We start from the raw sequence: 17,116 nt of genomic DNA on the forward strand, positions 1-17,116 counted from the left end.
AAAAACTGGACCAACTGAGCGACTTCTGCAGTTCACATTTCACATCCCACCACCCTTTCTTGAGACAGGATTTACCACGCCAGACTTCTTCGAACTGAGAGTCAAACTAGCAAAGCTAAAATAGAATCCCAGTTACTCATGGGTGTTCTTTACATCTGCCATTATGGAAAAGGTTTGGGGACCAACTCCATAGAAGAAAAGTGGCTAAACTTTGTCTCTAAATGATTAAAAAATAAACATTTTAGGTGTTGTAGGTCTCCGTCTCGATCTCAATTCCTGAGCTCTGTCTGCCACTGTATCAGGAGAGCAGCCCTCGATTGTATTTACCAAGTGAACTAGCCTGTGTCCACTAATAATGTATGAACACCGGAGTGATTTTGAGAGACTTTTTTTCCCATGTTATTCTTCCATTTCTCCCCCAACCGTTTAAGAACAGAAATCACCAAAGAGGCAGGAAGACCACCACAAGTTTGAGGCCAGCCCCATCTGTATGGCAATTTCCATGCCAGCCAATAATCTACAGTGAGACCATTCTCAAAAAAGGACAGAAAAGCTTCAAAGTCATTTTTAGCTTCCAGGCTGTAGAAAACAGAACCCTGCTTTGGGGGAAGTTGGATTATTTTTTTTTAATATTTATTTATTTATTATGTATACAATATTCTGTCGGTATTCCTGAAGGCCAGAAGAGGGCGCCAGACCTCTTTACAGTTGTGAGCCACCATGTGGTTGCTGGGAATTGAACTCAGGACCTTTGGAAGAGCAGGCAATGCTCTTAACCACTGAGCCATCTCTCCAGCCCAGGAAGTTGGATTATTGATTTTAGGATTAGAGATATGGAAAGCCATTATTTCAGAGAGGGCCCTAAGGACCACAGAAGGGAAGGTCCTTTAATCATCTCTTGCTGTGCAAGCCTTTGTAAGGGGGCAACCTTCAATTCTATTTTCTAGCCCTAAAAATGGAACAATAGCAAATTGAATGACAGTGAGGACGTGATGACTTCAAAATATGGTTGAGGAGAAAGTTTTTATTGTAGATAAGAGGAAAAGAACAGTCAGAGGAGTCTGGAAGAGGCCAGAGCAGGGAGAGGAGAATGAACTTGGCCAAGAGAAAGAAGGGGGGGGGGAGGAGAGGGAGGAGAGGAGAGAAGGGGAAGGGAGGGGAGGAGAGGAGAGGGAACCAAGAGAGCCTGTGGTCAAAATGGCAGGGTTATCTAAGAATCCGAAGCTGGGGGAAGGGAAGCAAAGCCCCTAGGCTGGAGAGGTTCAAGGGACAGGGTAGGTCAGCAAGGAAGACTTGGTAAAGTAAGGCGTACTTGTGAGTGGGGGACTGTGGGTGCCCGGAGGCCAGTTTAGAGGTTGATATGCTAATAGGCACCTTGGCCTGTGTTACTGGAAGCCACGCGCCGCCCGGTTGCCGGAGATTAGGAGAATGACTCCTTTCAGCAGGTAGGAACTCTCCTAAATCCTTGAGGGGCTGCTGGCTCTTTTATCTAAATGCCAGACTTTGGAAAAAGTAATTTTTTGGGACCTGCTGAGGGGGCGGGGGCGTGGTGGCACACGCCTTTAATCCCAGTTTTCCGGAGTCAGAGGCAGGCAAATATTTAAGTTCGCGGCTAGCCCCACACTTCCAGGACAGCCAACTACACAAAGAAACCTTGTTTCAATAAACAGAGAAACAAAAAGTGGAAACAATAATAGTTCCTCTTTATGGAGTTGCTAATAAGACTGAATGAGATAAGTGGTTAAAAAAGTTTTACAAACTGCAAATGTGTATTTGTTGCTCAAATGCGCGCTGACTTTACTCCTCTAATCTGCGGTCTACAAAGTTAGATGGGTCAGTGTTCCTTTAAATTCTTCCCAATCACCTAAAGAAGGTGGACAAATCTGCACATGCGCACTCCTCCCGGCCTGACCGTCGCCTTTCGGTTACAGCCTTCCCGCAGCTCGTAGCTTGGAGGTTAAAGGTCCTCCTACGCAGAATTTACGCGCAAGCGTAAAATACGATTGGGAGCACTTTATCTCGCAGGGAACTCGGTCGGTCCTTTTTTCGCTCCTCGAGGCTCCGCCTCCTGCGGCCAATCAGCAGACCTCGCCCTTTACAAAGACCAATGGCATTGAGCGTGGGGGCGTGGCTGGGCGTCCGGGGGCGCGGCCTGGCGCTGAGAGAAGCGGCGGGGCGAACCAGGGGCTCTAGTGAACAACGTAGCCGGACGGAGGTCGCCGGCTGGCGGCTAGAGGAAGCGGCTCGGGCCCGGCGGTCCCCGAGATGTCACGATGGCTGTGGCCATGGTCAAACTGTGTGAAAGAGCGTGTCTGCCGCTACCTGCTACAACACTACTTGGGTCACTTCTTTCAGGAGCACCTCAGCCTAGACCAGCTCAGCCTGGATCTGTACAAGGGCAGCGTTGCCCTGCGGGATATTCACCTGGAGACCTGGGTGAGGAGGCACAGCACCGCCGGGATGGTGTGAAGGGAGGGAGCACGATCACCGGAGGCGCTTCGCAGAAGGTTTGGGCTGGAGGACAGGCACTGTTTTGGAGAGGCCAGTGGTCCCCACCGTCTCCGCCAGGCCCCCTGGCTGGCCCTTAACTTTTTAACCAGGAACTAGGACATGAGTCCCTGTCTTCGCCCCTCAAGGGGAGAAACAAGCTGGGGGATGGGTGTCACTTGCCGAGAGAATGCCATTATCATATGGAGTTAGGGGGAGCTGGTTGGGAAAGGGGATTCCCGAGAGTTAAGGAGGGGAGCCAAGAGACTGTGTTGTTCCTTGTGACAGAGCTGGAATTGAGGTAGTTAGTCTGGGGAGGCTTTGGGGGATATTGAGAGCCCTGCCAGGGGCACCTGTAGAAAATGTCCTGACCTCCTGACCCCTATGATCCTGGGCATAAAGAGTGGCGATCGCCCCCGGATGTGGATGTCAACAACAGCGTCACTGCCTGCTGTGTTGATCCACACCTCGTGTGACTGCTGCTGCTCTCTACTTCCTGCTTTTGGGAGAGTGGGAGGGACCTAGCTTGGGTTTGGGAGGGATTTGATTCCTGGCATCTCTGCCTGGAGGCCAGCCCTCCAGGAAAGGTGTTGAGGTCTCCCTTCGGGCAGAATGGCTGTGGGGGTAGGGTTGGGATGAGATTCTGGAAGCTGAAGCTTAGAAGGTCTGAGGCCTAAGGTGTGGAATCAGGGGCAGGAGGCTGGAGGTGACAGATGAGGGGCACTGAGTCATGGCTAGGATGACTGGGGAGTAGCCAAGAGCTACCAATTAGAGGCTCCAATTTTTACTGGTATGGGGTCATCCCTCCAGCTCCAGAGCAGTAGAATGGGCATGTGGAAGCGCTTTTTCTTTTTTTCTTTTTTTTTAAGCTGGCCTTTGGGTTTGTAGCTCCACCCAGAAAGACCTAGAGGTGGGCCACACCTTGAGAACAAATACTGAGTTGTAGAGTTGGTGGCATCTCTTAGTGGCCTGGTCTAGGAGGCCTCCAGCCTGTTACTTCAGCCTCTTAGGCTGCCCTGCAAGAGATCCCAGCATCTCTCTAATGCTCCTTTCTTGGGGAATCGATGGCATTGGCTGTTTTCTGACAGCATGGGCATTTCACTTCCCTTGACCCCTTCAAAGAGACCACATGCCTGGGGCTAAGTGGAGATGGGAAGCAAGGCCTGGCTCCCAGTCTCGGTTTCCATTTTATCTGGAGTCACTAAGCCTAGACCTCAGTTTCCCCATCCACGGAGGAGAAATTTTGAGTCAGTCTCCTCTTGCCTCCTGGCTCTGACTCTGTTTGTTTATTCATGGGCCCAGCAGGTGTTTACTGAGGCCCTCTCTGGTACCACCCAGAGTACCTGGGGTCATAGGGAGAAGGCCAGTGAGTCATGCCCTTAGGAGTTCCCCAGTTGGCAGGGATGCAACCCCAGCACAGACATTTCTGTCCTCTGTCTTAGGAGCTCCCAGGTTGGCAGGGATGCTTTACTGTGGGTCTAGGACTCAGGGCCCATGTGGCCTCAGGTCAATCCCTCTTCTGAACTTTATACCCTTGAACTCTTTGCTTGCCTGGGATGAGCCTGGGTTGCATGCTGCCCCCTTGACTAGGTCCTTCCACCTGTTTTTGTGCCTATGCTAGGCCACCATCCTATTCCCTCTGCCCGGCAGCTTCCTCTTCCCTCTTCAACTGCCCCATCTCAGGTGTGCCCTGCTGGCTGTACTCACCCTTCCTGGTGCTTGGCATTCTGAGACCCTGGCTGACTTAGCCAAACTGGGAGGTAAAGGCATTTATTACCTACTTCTGCAGCCTCTGGTTGTCACATAGAAGGTGCTCAGAGTATTATGTGGCTCAGGCTGGCCTCGAGCTCAAAATGGCCAGCCTGATCTTCTAGCCTCTGCTTCCTGAGTGCTAGAATTACAGGTTGAGGCTCAGCACATCTCTGAGCTCTGCTGGAGATGGGAGCCAGGACTTAGTGCACATTAGACAAGCACTCAACCAACTATAGACCAGGCTGGCTTAGATCTAGAAGATTCACCTATGCCTGCCTGTGTGCTGGGATTAAAGGCATGCCAGCTACCACACCCAGCAGTAAATGAAGTTTTGAACCTAACAGAGAAGGAAACTTTTTAACTGGTCCAAAGGGTTGAGCAGTTTGAAGTTGAGATGAAAACAGGTCGGCGCCAGAGGGAAGGCCTTGTAAAGAGCATATAGAAGGATGATGGTGCCTAGGACTTCTCCAAGACAATGGCTGTGCAGGACTGTGGCGGGTAGCCGTATCTGGAGTTTCAGTGAGCTGATTTAACCTGCCTCTTGCCCAGTCTGTGAACGAGGTTCTGAGATCAATGGAGTCGCCGCTGGAACTGGTGGAAGGTTTCGTGAGTTCCATTGAGGTGGCTGTCCCTTGGTCTGCACTCCTTACTGACCACTGCACTGTGTGTGTGTCAGGCCTCCAGCTTATCCTGCAACCCCGCCAGGGACCAGGTGAGGGCAGAGCAAGACCAAGGGTGGGAAGCTGCTGGGGATGACCCAGGTCTGCCCGAGTCCCTGTTCCTTCCCACAGGACCAGGGGCTGCAGACTCTCAGACCTGGGCCTCCTGCATGACCACGAGCCTGCAGCTGGCCCAGGAATGCCTGCGTGAAGGGCTGCCTGAACCCTCAGAACCACCACAGCCCCTGGAGGGACTGGAAATGTTCGCACAGACCATTGAGACTGGTGAGCAGGCCCCTGCTCTATCTAGTCTGTTCTTGGACCCACCACAGTCTACAGGATCAGGGCTCTAGACAGCAGCACAAGCTCCACCTTGCTGCCCCCTGTACTGCCTAACTCTAGACACTCTTCCACAGTGCTTCGGAGGATCAAGGTGACCTTTTTGGACACTGTGGTGAGGGTGGAGCATTCAGTGGGCGATGTGGAGCGTGGCGTGGCTGTGGAGGTCCGGGTGCAGAGGTAAGGAGGGAAGACAGATGCCTCTGCCCTCAATCCTAGCCAGCCTCCTAGGATAGGGCAGGGTAGGGCAGGGTTGGTGAGAGTGGTAAGTGGGCCCTGCTCAGAGCCTGCACTGGTATCTAGGGCCAGCAGGTATAGGCCCTGTGAGTCCAAGGACCCTGACACTCAAGAGAAGCCAAGGCTAGTTGAGTTTCCAAGATGGAAGCCAGCCTCCTTAGTTCTATGCCCCTAGGACAGTTTAAAGAGGGAGCTTCTGGCCTGGGATGTCTAGACAAGGCCAGACCCTTGGCTCCACAGACTAGAGTACTGTGATGAGGCAGTGCGGGACCCGAGCCAGGCTCCCCCTGTGGACGTGCACCAGCCTCCTGCCTTCCTGCACAAGCTCCTGCAGCTGACAGGGGTCCGCCTGCACTTTGAGGAGCTGCCCTCCCAGCTGGACCCGCCAAAGCCCCCTTTGCAGATTGGTAGCTGCACAGGGTACATGGAGCTGATAGTGAAGCTGAAGCAGAACGAGGCCTTCCCAGGCCCCAAGGTGAGTCCTAGGCCTTGAGAGTTTGTCCTATCCTCCATTCATTCCCAGAAGTGCTGAACTGATTGACTGGCCCCTAGCTAGAAATGGGAGGAACCAGGTATAGCTGTTCATACTTGTAATCCCAACATTTAGGAGCCTGACAGAAGGCTGCCAGGTTCAGGTCCAGCCTAGACTACAGAATAATTCTACTTCTTTCTTATTTCTTTCTTTCTTTAAATTTATTTGTTTATTTATTTATTATGTATACAATGTTCTGTCTGTATGCATGCCTGCAGGCCAGAAGAGGGCACCAGACCTCATTACAGATGGCTGTGAGCCACCATGTGGTTGTTCGGAATTGAACTCAGGACCTCTGGAAGAGCAGCCAGTGCTCTTAACCTCTGAGCCATCTCTCCAGTTCTCTAGTTCTTTTTTTATTTTCTTTTTGTTGTTGTTTGTTTGTGTTTTCTGAGGCATGGTTTTTATGTGTAGCCCTGGCTATCCTAGACCAGGCTGGTCTCGAACTCAGAGATACACCTGCCTCTGCCTCCTGAGTGCTAAGATTAAAGACTTGTGTGCTACCCCTGCCTGGCTGCTTAATTTCAGTTCTTGCAGTGAGGACTCGGGGGAGCGGGGAGTGACATTGCTATCTTCTTGGCAATTGAAAAAGCAGAGACTGAAAGGTCAGGTTGGCCAAGTCTGTGCAGCTGCTTGATAGCAAGTTTTGCATTACAACTAGTATCTCGTGTCCCAGGGTATGGGTAGGTGGATTGCTGTTCTTGGGCTAGGTGACATTTAAGGGCTTCACGGCTGTCCACTTGGTCCTCAGTTGGAGGTATCAGGACAGCTGGGCTCCCTGCACCTGCTCTTGACCCCATGCCAGCTCCAGCAGCTTCAAGAACTGCTCAGTGCCATCAACCTTGCAGGTGAGGCTGCTGGGCGCTGGGTGGCAGGTGGGGTGAGCTAGGGGTAACCATGTAGGCTATTTTGAAACATCTTTCCTTCAGACCCAGGAGGCCTGACTGACAAGCTAAACAAGAGCCGCCCACTGGGTGCTGAAGACCTGTGGCTCATTGAGCAGGATCTGAACCAGCAGCTGCAGGCGGGTGCTGTAGCGGAGTCCCTCAGCCTACACCCTGTCACCAACCCCCTCAGTTTGGACAGCACTGGTGGGTACCAAGCCCTTGCAGATTGAAGGGGCAGTTTATGTCCGTGCAAGAGCTAGGGGGCCTTGCTTATCTACTCCTGACTGCCCCTCACCTCGCCCCCAGACCTCTTCTTCTCCATGGCTGGCCTCACGAGCAGTGTGACCTCGGCTGTCTCTGAGCTCTCCATGTACAGCGTAGACCTGGGCTCCTCTGTTCACAGTAACATGGCCTTCCACCGGCCCTCTACCCCAGCCCACTCAGGTGGTAAGTTGACCCCTTAGGCACTTATTCCAGGGTCAAGATAGGGTGGAAGGAGCATTGGGGTGGCAGGGTGACAGATGATGCAGGAGGTCTCTGATGCCTGTAGACCACCAGCAGTGGGGTTCTCCAGGCTCCTAACTCGGTGGAAGCTGCTAAGACAATGTGCACAATCTAGATTTCTTTCTTTCTTTGTTCCTTTCTTTTAAATTTATTTAGTTTCTGTTTGATGTATGAACATTCTGTTTGCATGCCAGAAAAGGATATCAGATCTTATTATAGATGGCTGTGAGCCACCATGTGGTTGCTGGGAAGCGAACTCAGGGCCGGGAACTCTAGCTCTTTGGCTCAGTTCCCCTTTCTATAAAGGGGCATAGGCATAGTGCAGGTCAGGCTGGATGTCTTAGTGAGTAGGTAAGTGTGTAGGTCAAAGACTGGGATAGGTGTGTTATCACATCCAATGATCCTCCTAGCGCCTTCAGAGGCCTAGACTGAGCCTGGTCAGAGGTCCTGGCATACAAGAGGAATTAGGTGTCTCCCCTTCCAGGCACGTGTGATTTGGGCCCCACTGTCCAGTTTAGCCAGTTTCTTTCTTCCTCTTCCTCCTCCTTCTCCTAGACAAGGTCTCACTTACGTAGCCCTGACTGGCCTGGAATTCCCTATATAGGCCAGGCTGAACTTGAATTCACAGAGATCCACCTGGCTGCCTGACTCTTCCTTCTGAGTGCTGGGATTAAAGGTGTGTGCCACCATGCCAGGCCTAGCCAGGGTTTCTCCAACCCTCTACTCAGTGGCCACCAGTGACTCCATTTAAGATTCCCAGGAGCCCTTATTGAAGCCTCTCTTCCCTCAGGCAAGCCGACCCCAACTCCAACTCCTCTTGCGGACACCATGCGCCCTGACTCGCTGCTGAAGATGACCCTGGGAGGTGTGACCCTGACCTTGCTTCAGACAGCCGCCCCATCTTCAGGACCACCGGACCTCAACACTCACTTTTTTGCTGAGTTTGATGCTGCCAAAGATGGCCCCTTCGGCTCCCGAGACTTCCACCACCTCAGGCCACGCTTCCAAAGGGCCTGCCCTTGCAGTCACGTCCGGTACACACCACAGCCTGAGGCAGGAACCTGCGGGGAACTCCCAGAGCCCACAGCTCCCCCTGAAGCTTGTATGTATTCTTGCCCACAGACTAACAGGCACAGCTGTGCAGCTGTCCTGGGAGCTGCGGGCTGGCGGCCATGGTCGGAGGACAAGCAGCACTGATGTGCACTTTGGGCAGCTGGAGGTGCTGGAGTGCCTGTGGCCCAGAGCCACCTCAGAGCCAGAGTACACAGAGGTGAGGGCAGAGGAGGGGCTGGGGTCAGGGGCTTCAGGCAGCCTGGCCTTGTTTACCTTGTGTGTCCCCCTGTAGATCCTGAGCTTCCCCAGTCACTCGGACTCTCGAGCCTCCTCTCGACCCTGTGCCCACCTGCGTCACACACAGACCCTGCGCCGGGCGCTCAAGGTAACCACGGCTGCCCCAGCCAAGCTACCCTCTCTCTTCAGGGCCCTTGCGTGTCTGTCCTTGTTCTGATCTTGCTATTACTGTGGTCTGATTTCCCCTTCTCAGCCTTTGTTGAACCTCTGAGTACTTGTGTTGTATAAAGCCATCAGGATGGGGTAGGCACAGGCATACAGCCCCATCATTTGGGGAGCTGAGGCAGGAAGATGATCAGTTGGGCCTGTCTGAGCGCTGAGCAACAGATTGAGTTCAAAGCCAGCCCACTCAACTTAATGAGGTCCTGTCTCAAAAGGTTAGAAAGGAGCTAGGCAGCACAGTGGTCCTGTGGGGGTTTAAAGCCCCTCTGTCCCTGCTATGACTCCTGCCCCAGCTTCCCTCTCACCATTGGGAAACCTCTGGTTTTTTTTTTTGTTTGTGGGAGCCCCTTCCTACCTTGACCTCACTCACCATAGCTCTTACCCCTAACTAGAGCCGGTCCCGGCGTTCTGTTGCCTGCCATTGCCACTCAGAGCTGTCACTAGACCTAGCCGACTTCCAAGCTGACGTGGAGCTGGGGTCCCTGGACCGACTTGCTGCCTTGCTACATCAAACCACCACACCCCCTGAGCCACCCGCTGGCCTACTAGTGAGCTGCCTGCTGGTTTTGCACTGCGGGTGGGGGGAGTAGGCACTGAAATTCTGTGACAGCTCTGACCCCAGCCCTCCCACAGACAGAGCCCCCACAGGCCACTGAGCAGCAGACAGTGTTTCGACTCTCTGCACCCCGGGCCACCCTGAGGCTACGCTTCCCCATCCCAGACCTACGGCCTGAGCGGGATCCCTGGGCTGGCCAGTCTGTGCGGGCTGAGCAGTTGCGATTGGAGCTGAGTGAGCCCCATTTCTGCTCAGAACTCAACAGTGGGCCTGGCCCCCCAGCTCCCACCCGCCTGGAACTGACCTGCTCAGACCTGCAAGGTAAGTGTATCTAGGTACAGCTGGAACAGAGGCCTGGGACTCTTGGATAGCTGGGTTTGAGATTAAGGAGGGTCCAGGTTACAGTTAGAGCAGACCCCAGCATTGACCAAGAAGACCCTTTATCCCAGGGACACTGACTTGACCCAGCAAAGGGAAGGAAAAGAAAAGAGTCATCAGGCTCAGTGGTTAAGAGCACTAACAGTCCAGAGGACTGTGGTTCAATTCCCAGTACCCACATGGCATCTGGCAACTGTCTCTTAACTCCAAGATCTGACACCTCACATAGACATACATGCAGGGAAAATACCAATGCAAATGAAATAAAAGCTAATAAATTATTACAAAGAAAAGATCTCAGCAGTGAGACCCTGTGCTCTCTGTCCCCTTCAGGAATCTACGAAGATGGAGAAAAGCCACCTGTCCCCTGCCTGCGAGTCTCCAAAGCTCTGGACCCCAGGAGTACTGGGGCCAAGTACTTCCTACCTCAGTAAGTAGGGTGCTGGATGGGGCAACTGAAGAGGAAGGATCTATTGGTGTTGTGGCAGGTCACTAACAGGTCTGTGTCCTGGCAGGGTAGTGGTGACCCTGAACCCCCAGTCCAGTGGCATACACTGGGAAACAGCCTCTGAGAAAGGCCGGGACCTAGAGCTGTCTACCGAGAGTCCGTGTGAGCTCCGGCAGCCTGAGCCCTCGCCCTTCTCCTCCAAGAGGACCATGTACGAAACCGAGGAGGTGAGGCTCCCTGACTCTCCGCTGTGGGTGCCACTTGTGGATCACTGCTGAGGGGAGCATCTCCTGTTCTGGGTTACAAGGGACTCTGAAGCACCCACCCTGCCCAGGGGTAGGGAGGGGGGCACCAGGAGTAGCTGGCCCTTCAGGCACCAAGATCAGGACCCTGGCCACTTCAGCCATCTAACACCAGTGTGCTCTTGAGCCTCAGAATCCTCTTCTGAGTTGATGGGTACTGATGCCAAGTGTAAGGCAGTGAAGAGCATGGGGAAAGACCACCTGGGTTCTTAAGTCTGCTCTCTGGTGGCCTGTGTGTTTCCTTCTCTGGAGTTGCTGTGTTGAAGGCGATTATGAGGATTACAGAGATTCATGAAGTCTTGGAATGCTTAGGCACTGTGTCCAGATGAACATCCCCCACCCCAGGAAAAAAGGGCACCAGTGGATAGATGAATGGCTGGCTGGATGCCAGAATCTCCAGTTCTGAAGCCAGACAGACCCAGGCAGGTCTCCTGATTGACTTTCCTCTCCTGTCTAGATGGTGATCCCTGGAGATCCCGAGGAGATGAGGACATTCCAGAGCCGGACGTTGGCGATGTCTCGCTGTACCCTGGACGTGATCATGCCTAATGCCCACATCTTCCTGCCCAGCAAGGAGGTCTATGAAAGCATCTACAACAGGTGGAGACATGGGGTAGGCTGGGCTGGGCTAGGCTCAAGGCCCCGTCCTCTCTGACCCCCGCTGTCACTGCTTCACGCCAGGATCAACAATGACCTGCTCATGTGGGAGCCTGCAGACCTGCTGCCCACAGCCGCCACTGCTGCTCGGCCACCTGGCTCAGTGGGCTTCAAGATGTGCAAGTCAGCCTTCAAGCTGGGTATGAGAGGAATGAATGCTGGCTAGGCTAGGCAGGAAGGAGGAGTCCAGGTACAGGCAGGGCGGGGCCAGCCCTCCACTACCTCTTCCCACCCCGCCAACTCGTTCACTCAGACTCAGACTCGGATGAAGAGGACACCCAGTTCTTCTCGATGGCATCAGGTGCCCCCCAGACTCCTGCCCCCGAGTCTTCCCATCGTCAGGCCCAGAGTACCTTCTCCACACTGGTGACAGTGCTGAAGGGCCGGATCACTGCGCTCTGTGACGCTAAGGTGAGGCAGCCCAACTCCAGGGAGTTCCTCTTGTCCAGCCAGACAAGCCTGCCAACATCACATTAGGAACCGAGACGGTAGAAATCTTAGAGGGCTGGCAGCACCCATTGCACAGTCTGCTTGCCCACCCAAATCACCCATCAGCCCTCACGGCTGTCAGCCACTTCCCAGCCTTTCTCCATGTCAGGCATGAGAGTCCCTCCAGCCAGCAGCACATGGCGCAGACTCAGTCAAGTCTGGGAGGAACTGGAGCTGCCTCAGGCTAGGACCCCATGAGGCTGCTGTTTCTGGGTGTTAGCAGTGCTGGGCGCAGCAGTGACGCATGTGCACATCTGCAGGACGAGACAGGGAAGCGGCTGGATGTCACTCATGGGGAACTGGTGCTAGACGTGGAGCAGGGCACCATCTTCAGTGTCACCCAGTACCGTGGCCAACCAGGGCTTGGCTACTTCTGCCTGGAAGCTGAAAAGGCAACACTCTACCATCGAGGTTTGGGGGCCACTTGAGTATATATCAGGCCGGGGGAGGGAGCTTTCAGGGCTGTGGGCTGTGAGCAGGGTGGTCAGCGGCCTCATCAGGACTCACAGGATTCCTCCTCAGCGGCCATTGAGGACTACCTGCTGCCCACTCACCTGGAAGTCCCCAGCTTTGCTCCTCCGGCTCAGCTGGCTCCCACCATTTACCCATCAGAGGAAGGGGTGACTGAACGGGGAGCCTTGGGCCGCAAGGGTCAGGGCCCCCCCATGCTGTCTGCAGCTGTCCGAATACACCTGGACCCCCACAAGAACGTCAAGGTGAGGATTCTTCTGTTGCCTGCTGCCCGCTTGGCTTGGGCAACTGCCTCCTTGGTGCACGCTGGAGCTTGGCGCCCACCGTCCCTCCTGACTGACCGACTTCACCTCCTTCCCCAGGAGTTTTTGGTGACAATAAGGCTGCACAAAGCCACTCTGCGCCACTACATGGCTCCACCTGAGCAGAGCTGGCACTCCCAGGTGAGCAAAGGTGCCTGGGAAGTTACATGGCCCTGTGACTCTGGACTTCTGATTGAGCAAGCAGGTCAAACATGGCTAAAGAGGCCAGTGTGAAAAATACAGCCTGGCTGAGTGGTGGTGGTGCACTCCTTTAATCCCAATACTTGGGAGGCAGAGGCAGGCAGATCTCAGTGAGTCCAAGGCCAGCCTGGTCTACAGAGTGAGTTCCTGGACAGTCAGAGCTGTTACACAGAGAAACCCTGTCTCAAAACAAAGCAAAAGTAGAAAAAAAACAGAGCGCTCCTGACCAGGGCTATGGTGGACAGCTGGTGGGCAATGGGCAGAGTGCCAGACCAGCATTAGAGGAAGAGGTCACTTTGTCCTCTTTGTCGACCCGCCCCTCCCCCTTGCCTCTGTAGCTGTTGGACTTCTTGGATGTACTGGATGATCCTGTGCTGGGCTACATGCCCCCAACGGTCATCACTGTTCTCCACACACACCTATTCTCCTGTGCTGTGGACTACAGGTACCCGGGCTGGGGGGCTGGGGATGTAGGGTCGGGGCCAGCCTCCAATGGAAGGAACCGCTTCAGCCTGTGTTTGCCCCTCAGACCTCTCTACCTCCCTGTGCGAGTCCTCATCACCGCTGAGACCTTCACCCTCTCCAGCAACATTGTCATGGATACCTCTACCTTCCTGCTCAGGTATGCACGCTACCCCAGACCTGGTCCCCCCACACCCAGATGGGCGGTGCTGACTTACTGCTGCCCGTGTGCCCAGGGCCTCTTGGAGCCATCTGTCTGTATTTGGAGTGATGGCGTCCCATATTCTCACATATCCTCAGGAATGTGAGTTGTTTGTTCTTCTATCCAAAATCAGACTTGAACCGCAGTGTCCTGGATTTGTAATCTCTTCTGGCAGTTATAAAAGTATACAAAAGAATAGAGAGCTGGAACAGAACATAGCCAAGTGCAGCCCTGCATGGGGTGCAGCTCCACAAGCACCAGAAGGAAGGAAAGACCTAGACCTATAGTAGAATGCCTCCTGGGAAATTTTAGATTAAAAAACATGTTTTGAAACTTTTATTTTAGCTGGGCAGTGGTGGCATATGCCTTTAATCCCAGTACTCGAGAGGCAGAGGCTAGTGGATCTCTGAGCCTGTTCTGTGGAGAGAGTTCCAGGACAACTAGGGCTATTACACAGAGAAACCTTGCCTTGACAACTCCTCCCCGCAAACAAAAGTTTTGTTTTAGTGGTAATGGTAGTTTAACCCAGGGCCTCATGCTTACGCTACCAGGAGCTACATCACCAGCCTACACAGTTTAAAAAAATATGCTAGGTGGGTATGGTGGCACAAGCCTGTGACCCCAGCAGGAGGTAGCAAGGAGGAAGGCATAGGCTCAAACACAAGCCCCCTCTCTCAAAAAAAAAAAAAAAAAATGAAATTTTGGTATTGGTGGACAAGGTGTGTGATCCTAGTCCTGCCTGGACAACTTAGTGAGACTGTCTCAAAAACTAGAAAGATGTGTACCTCAGGTTAGACCATGTACTCAACATGGGTCAGGTCCTGTGTTTAAGATGTACTAGATGGATAGACAGATAATGCTGTAGGGGGGTGGGGAAAGGGAGACCCTCCACACTGGGAAGTCTAAGTCCAATGCAAAATTAGAAAGTGAGTGTCTGAAGTCTGTAAGAGTGAGAACCTGCAGGGTCTTCCCAGGTCCCTGGTGACTGTCGAGGGACAGTGCTGAGGCTGTCAAGGTCCCGTCACTAGCTTAGTCACTTGGACCTCTTTGCCCGTCACCTCCAGGACCCCTCCTACCCCTCTGCCCACTTACCACTGGGCTGCCCCCTGCAGTGGCTCCTGGGCCCCTCTCAGCCCTGTTCCCCACCAGGTTCATCCTTGACGACTCTGCTTTGTACCTGTCCGACAAGTGTGAGGTGGAGACCCTGGATCTGCGGCGAGGTGGGTAGGCCTGGGGTGGGCTCCCCAACACTGAGGGACAATCCCCTGCCACACTCAGAGCAGCCAGATGTCACCCAGCTGCTGACCTGTACTCAGCCACACATACATTCATGTTTACACACCCATGCCCACAACCGTACTGGACACAATCGTGGTGGGTAGTGCGGGATAGGGTGGACAGAGACCATGAGAACCTTCTGCCCTCTGCCTCAGATTACGTCTGTGTCCTGGATATTGACCTCCTAGAGCTTGTAATCAAGACCTGGAAGGGGAGCACCGAGGGCAGGCTGGTAAGTGACTGGCACCAGAGGTCACGGGAGGGTCACAGTGCATGCCCCTGCCTTGCCAGGCTACCACCAGTGTTCCTCCAGGGAATACTGTGAGTGTCCTTCCAACTCACTGGGGGCACCAGAGGGCACTTGCAGGCAGGGCAGAGGTGGGACCCAGGGTGACAGCCACTGTGGGTTCCAGTTTTTCTCATCTTCATGGTGAGATAGCAGCTCCTGTATAGTTAGGCTGAAGTCAGGGGCAGGGGTGGGCGGGTACCGGGTACCCTGGAACATGGGTTCCCCCATCAGTTGTCAGCTGATCAAACAAGAAAAGGTCCTCCTTGCTCCTGTGGGGTGGGAGCCTGGCATGTGGTGGCTCCTGTGCCAATGCCGTGGCCCACTGCTCACAGAGCCAGCCACTGTTCGAGCTGCGCTGCTCCAACAATGTGGTGCATGTGCACAGCTGTGCCGACTCCTGCGCCCTCCTGGTCAACCTGCTCCAGTACGTAACCAGCTCTGGTGACCTGCACCCCCCACCCCGGCCCCCCAGCCCCACGGAGATCGCTGGCCAGAAGGTACAGGTGAGGCCTGGCCACATAGGCTACCAGAGCTCGGCCAGGCCACTCTCTTTATACAAACACAAGGCCTGGATTGGAGGATACCTGTAGCTACCCCTCCTAGTGCTCACTCGTGCCTCTTCCCTCTCCTGCCCAGCTCTCAGAGAGCCCTGCCTCCCTGCCCTCGTGCCCTCCCGTGGAGACAGCCCTCATCAACCAGCGGGACCTGACTGATGCTCTTCTGGATACTGAGCGGCGCAGCCTGCAGGAGCTGGCCCAGTCATCAGGTAGGTGAGGGTGCTCTAGGGACACCAGACCCTCAGGTCCCTCAGCTGCATCTCCTCACACTGGCCACTTTCTCCCATAGGTGGCCCCCTTCCTCAGGCCTCTCCTGTCTCCGTCTATCTGTTCCCCGGTGAACGGAGTGGGGCCCAGGCCCCTTCGTCTCCTCCTGGGGGCACTTCTCATACTGTGGAGTCCTGTTATAAGACAAAGGAGCATGACAGAGAAGAGGAAGGGGATGGGGACACCCTGGACAGTGATGAGTTCTGCATCCTTGACGCCCCTGGCCTTGGCATTGCGGTGTGTGTCAGAATGGGGATTCTGGATGTTCGGGTACTGATAGAAGAACTCATAGGTAGGAGAAGCAGCCAGGAAGCCGCCTTGGCTCTGGGCTTGAAGGAATAGGTGGAAGTCCAGAAGAGGAGACACAGTGTCCTACTCAGACAGGGGATAGAGGAAGAAGATTGGCAGATGGGAGTACCATGTAACTACATGGGCTAACAGAATGTCCAAGCTCATTGAGGGTCCAGGTGACAGGGCCAAGAGGAGCCAACACGGGCACTGGCTGGTAGTCCAGGAGGAGGAGGAGAGGGAGACAAAAAAGGCAGGTGCTGGGGTTGGCCACCTCTTTGTTACACATCTTTACTTGGCTATTTCCCGGCAGCCCCGAGATGGAGAGCCCATTGTGACGCAGCTGCACCCGGGCCCCATCGTTGTGCAGGATGGACACTTCTCCCAGCCGCTAGGAAGCACGGACCTCCTGCGGGCACCTGCTCACTTCCCAGTGCCTAGCAGCCGTGTGGTCCTCCGGGAGGTCTCCTTCATCTGGCACCTCTATGGGGGTAGAGACTTTGGCCTTCACCCCACTTACAGGTTAGAGGCCTGTGGGTGGCAGTTGGTGGCAATGGGATCTGGGTATAGCCTAGCTGGCAACCTCAAGCTTCATGCGCCTCTCTACCCTGAACTTGAGTTTTTTCCTTGCCTGAGGGTCTCCTCTCCTAGGCTAAAAGGCCTGTGCTGAGGTCGAGGAGAGCAGATGTTTCCTTAGAGTTAGAGTTAACTTGTTCCCCATGTGTCTTTTCTCAGAGCAAGAGTTGGCTTCACAGGCCCCAGGGTCTCTCCTTCCCGCTCCTCTGGTCTCAACCGGCCCCAGAACTCCTGGCGGACCCAAGGCGGTGTCGGACGGCAGCACCAGGTCCTCATGGAGATCCAGCTCAGCAAAGTGAGTGTGAGGCTGAGTGGGGGGGTGAGCACAGAAGTGAGGCTCTGGGGGGCTGGAGAGATGGCTCAGAGGTTAAGAGCGTTGCCTGCTCTTCCAGAGATCCTGAGTTCAATTCCCAGCAACCACATGGTGGCTCACAACCATCTGTAATGAAGTCTGGTACACTCTTCTGGCCTGCAGGCATACATG

At 54.3% G+C, this 17,116-nt stretch overlaps 1 protein-coding gene across 3 annotated transcripts in view; it reads left to right on the forward strand.

The window, feature by feature from the left end:
- Window positions 1-2,168: 2,168 nt before the first annotated feature.
- Atg2a (autophagy related 2A) overlaps window positions 2,169-17,116 on the forward strand; it is a 21,304-nt gene continuing 6,356 nt past the window's right edge. Inside the window, exons 1-30 of one of the 3 annotated variants that reach the window (XM_026781363.1) lie at window positions 2,169-2,436; window positions 4,789-4,951; window positions 5,031-5,183; window positions 5,315-5,417; window positions 5,715-5,949; window positions 6,758-6,854; window positions 6,936-7,097; window positions 7,200-7,340; window positions 8,188-8,431; window positions 8,520-8,667; window positions 8,743-8,835; window positions 9,302-9,457; window positions 9,543-9,786; window positions 10,177-10,273; window positions 10,359-10,518; window positions 11,051-11,193; window positions 11,275-11,390; window positions 11,504-11,661; window positions 12,000-12,150; window positions 12,262-12,455; window positions 12,573-12,653; window positions 13,052-13,158; window positions 13,243-13,335; window positions 14,527-14,597; window positions 14,811-14,887; window positions 15,277-15,447; window positions 15,581-15,710; window positions 15,791-16,005; window positions 16,370-16,578; window positions 16,792-16,927. In XM_026781363.1, the coding sequence (XP_026637164.1) occupies window positions 2,266-2,436; window positions 4,789-4,951; window positions 5,031-5,183; window positions 5,315-5,417; window positions 5,715-5,949; window positions 6,758-6,854; window positions 6,936-7,097; window positions 7,200-7,340; window positions 8,188-8,431; window positions 8,520-8,667; window positions 8,743-8,835; window positions 9,302-9,457; window positions 9,543-9,786; window positions 10,177-10,273; window positions 10,359-10,518; window positions 11,051-11,193; window positions 11,275-11,390; window positions 11,504-11,661; window positions 12,000-12,150; window positions 12,262-12,455; window positions 12,573-12,653; window positions 13,052-13,158; window positions 13,243-13,335; window positions 14,527-14,597; window positions 14,811-14,887; window positions 15,277-15,447; window positions 15,581-15,710; window positions 15,791-16,005; window positions 16,370-16,578; window positions 16,792-16,927 (4,419 nt within the window). In that variant the 5' untranslated portion in view covers window positions 2,169-2,265. Of the gene's footprint in view, window positions 2,437-3,812; window positions 4,248-4,788; window positions 4,952-5,030; window positions 5,184-5,314; window positions 5,418-5,714; window positions 5,950-6,757; window positions 6,855-6,935; window positions 7,098-7,199; window positions 7,341-8,187; window positions 8,432-8,519; window positions 8,668-8,742; window positions 8,836-9,301; window positions 9,458-9,542; window positions 9,787-10,176; window positions 10,274-10,358; window positions 10,519-11,050; window positions 11,194-11,274; window positions 11,391-11,503; window positions 11,662-11,999; window positions 12,151-12,261; window positions 12,456-12,572; window positions 12,654-13,051; window positions 13,159-13,242; window positions 13,336-14,526; window positions 14,598-14,810; window positions 14,888-15,276; window positions 15,448-15,580; window positions 15,711-15,790; window positions 16,006-16,369; window positions 16,579-16,791; window positions 16,928-17,116 lie in introns of those variants that run through there. The other 2 variants (XM_005351795.2, XM_026781364.1) reach the window with 2 other exon arrangements.

This window comes from Microtus ochrogaster, chromosome 8, assembly GCF_000317375.1.
Source record: "Microtus ochrogaster isolate Prairie Vole_2 chromosome 8, MicOch1.0, whole genome shotgun sequence".
Classification (NCBI taxonomy): domain Eukaryota; kingdom Metazoa; phylum Chordata; class Mammalia; order Rodentia; family Cricetidae; genus Microtus; species Microtus ochrogaster.